This window comes from Octopus bimaculoides, chromosome 14, assembly GCF_001194135.2.
Source record: "Octopus bimaculoides isolate UCB-OBI-ISO-001 chromosome 14, ASM119413v2, whole genome shotgun sequence".
NCBI classification, from domain to species: domain Eukaryota; kingdom Metazoa; phylum Mollusca; class Cephalopoda; order Octopoda; family Octopodidae; genus Octopus; species Octopus bimaculoides.
The window spans coordinates 29,615,365-29,618,456 of NC_068994.1; the positions used below are offsets into that span (position 1 = coordinate 29,615,365).

A 3,092-nucleotide genomic window follows, 5' to 3' on the forward strand; every position below is an offset into this window, starting at 1 on the left:
GATTAACCATTTACACAGGCCCTGAAAAAAAGATATGGGTGTGGCTTTTCCTCCTTTGACGACGATATGAAATTAAAATTAGTAAAATTATTAGAAACATTTAAGGCTAGTATAATAATTGCTTGTAATTTAGGCATGAAACTGATTTTGAAAACAGTAGGGGGCTAATTAATACAAACGACCTTAGTACTTCACGGTTTATTTTATTGTTGTCGAACAATGAACGGTAAAGTTGATCACGGTGGGATTTGAATAAATAACGTAAAGAACTGCAATATATAGCCAGAGCATTTTCCCATCGTTCAAACGATTCTGCCAGTTCTTCGCCTTCACACATGTGTCATAATGAATTACTTTACAGGGGAATATAGAAGAAAAATTGAAAGTATACCTATGATGGCGCAATAAGGGAGTAATATTTGACAAGGAAATTTAAACTATATACTTACAAACAATTTTCCATTCACAGTTACCATCTTCGTTGTGGACGGTTGTTAATGTGTAGAACTCGAGCGTGTCATAATGTATCAATGTAAGATTCACCTGGAGAATAACAAATCATACCAAAGTTAGCTGGGTGTATGTATGTATGTATGTATGTATGTATGTAGACGTACATCCACATATACATACAAACAGATACACACGTACATAAACACACATACAGGGGAGCATGGGACCATATGCATACATACACATAGAGAAACCCAAACACACAAACATATATTCATTCACATATCTATATATACATCTAATTATTAAACAATTATTAAAGTGGAATATATATATATATATATATATATATATATATTCAAAATTCAAATAAATTATCATTATCTTCAAAAAATAATGATAAAGTGGTCACTATATGGTAATGCATATCTTATTGCAGAGAAGCTCAAAGATGGACTTTGAACTTCTCTGAATTAAGACCTGAAATATAAGATCTTTTCCCTGAAGACGGAGGCTCGTCTCATCCTGTGTGAAATGCACCCATACATCCGCATTTTCTGATGGACTAAATCTACAAACATTATTATGGATCGCCGAGCCTCAGAAACAGCAGTTGGACTTGTAACACCTCTCTTCCACCCCTTTAATTTTTCTCTGTCATTAGTACTCTGTGCAAGTTGGACGTCAAAAACTCACTCTTCTTATTGACCTTCACACTCATACATTTCATGTGCACATTCTCTTGTTTTGTTATTGTTATTTTTAATGTACGTTTATTCAATTTGACTATCTATCTATCTATCTATCTATCTATCTATCTATCTATCTATCTATCTATCTATCTATCTATGTGTGTGTGTGTGTATACTCTTTTACTCGTTTCAATCATGCTGGAGCATCTCTGTGGTTTTTCTGATTTCCTCAGTCTGGGCTGCTTCACTCCTGTATGTGTCTTTGTCCAAGCTGTTGTCCCATTCAATGTATAAGGGAGTTTGATTCCGTTGCCCCCGACTGCACCTCATGTCGGGCTGTTGATTCATCCGGTATTGCGGAGAGGAAGATGTCTAGTTTCTTTTTGAAAACATCTACTTCCATCTTATGTAAATTTCATAATTTCTGTGACAGGGCATTGAAGAACTGTGGGACTTTGAACCCTAGACTATTGCAGTATCTGACCCTGAATTTAGATGGAGTGGATGGTACCTTTGGTACGATACAACGGTGGCTAGTTCTGGCATTTGTATAACATTCAATACTGAAATTAGGTACTAGCCCTTCTAGAGTTTTCCATATGTAAATTTTTGCATATTCTTTCGCCTTCGATCCAAAGAGTAAAGTTGCAGTTTTCTCAGCCTATCCCTGTAGCTCATCCGATGCACTGTTTCAATCTTCTTAGTGTAGTGGCGTTGAACTGCTTCAAGCTCTGCTGTTAGTTTGGCACTATGTAGTAACCGTAACTGAGAGCAGTAGTCCAGGCACCTGAGAACAAAGGCACTCCGCAGGGTTATCATAGTTTCTTGGTCTCTTGTCTTGAAGGACCTCGGTATCTATCCTGCCAGTTGTTTGCATTTTGCTGCCATCTTGGTAACGTACATGTAAAATGTTGCATCATTGTACATACTGATCTAAAAGTCTTTCACTGCCAGTGACTCTGGATTGCAGTGCTTTCAGATCCTGTATATGCAGGCTGTAGTGCATTCGTGAGTTGACAGTGCAATGCTTGAAATTTTCCAGCATTAAACTGCATGTTGCTTAATTCGGCCCGCTTCTATATCGAATTCAGGTCCTGCTGTAAGCTTGCGACGTCATCTTGATTTTTTATTGTTTGTAATAATTTTGTGTCATCAGCGCAGCTAGTGACAGTGGCTGTCTGATTGACCGTGTACATGTCTAAGAGGGCTATTATGAACAGTAATGGCACCAGAACAGTTCCCTGGAGGACACCGCTTAAGATTTGAGTTTCCACAGAAAAGTCACCATTGGCTGCAACTACCTGACATCTGTCTTTAAGGAAGTCATACAGCCACTCTCCCAGTTTACCATTAAGGTCTCGTAGCTTATGACATATCATGGCATGATTTACCTTATCAAATGCCTTTGCAAAGTCAAGGTATATCACGCTGATATCTCTATGGTCAAACAGCTATTTCAAAACCAGTCATAGTGTTGTAGGAGTTGTGTGATGCAGCTTCTTCCTGGACGGAAGCCATGCTGTGTATTGTTTAGTAGGTCATTTTCTTCTAGAAACGTTATCAACTTCTTTCTAATGATTCGCTCCTTACTGATTTGTGAAGTCAGAGAGATTGCTCTGTAGTGTTTGGCCTCTGCTCTGCTTCCACCTTTATGGATATGGCTTTTTAGGAAGTATACCACTTGCTAGGAAACTTTGGAAAAGTATCTGAAGTAGTTTCGCTAAAGCCTTTTTAAATTGTTCTCTGAGTATCTCACTTATCCTTCCTGGGTCCACTGTCAGTGAGTCATTCCCTTGAAACAATGGTCCTATTGTATATTGTATTGTGGCTGTTTCCTTTGTGAATTATAAATTCGCAAAGGAAACAGCTCTGGGATTTGCTTTTTATGCTTTCTACAGCTCTCTTATCTCTCTCTCTCTCTCTCTCTCTCTCTCTCTCTCTCTCTCT

The 3,092-nt window shown here is 38.1% G+C and overlaps 1 protein-coding gene across 1 annotated transcript in view; it reads right to left on the bottom strand.

The window, feature by feature from the left end:
• The window catches only part of LOC106876258 (uncharacterized), a 103,153-nt gene that overhangs the window by 10,255 nt on the left and 89,806 nt on the right, over positions 1 to 3,092 (bottom strand). Inside the window, exon 16 of the mRNA XM_052972586.1 lies at positions 450 to 543. Within this exon, the coding sequence (XP_052828546.1) occupies positions 450 to 543 (94 nt within the window). The remainder of the gene's footprint in view (positions 1 to 449; positions 544 to 3,092) is intronic.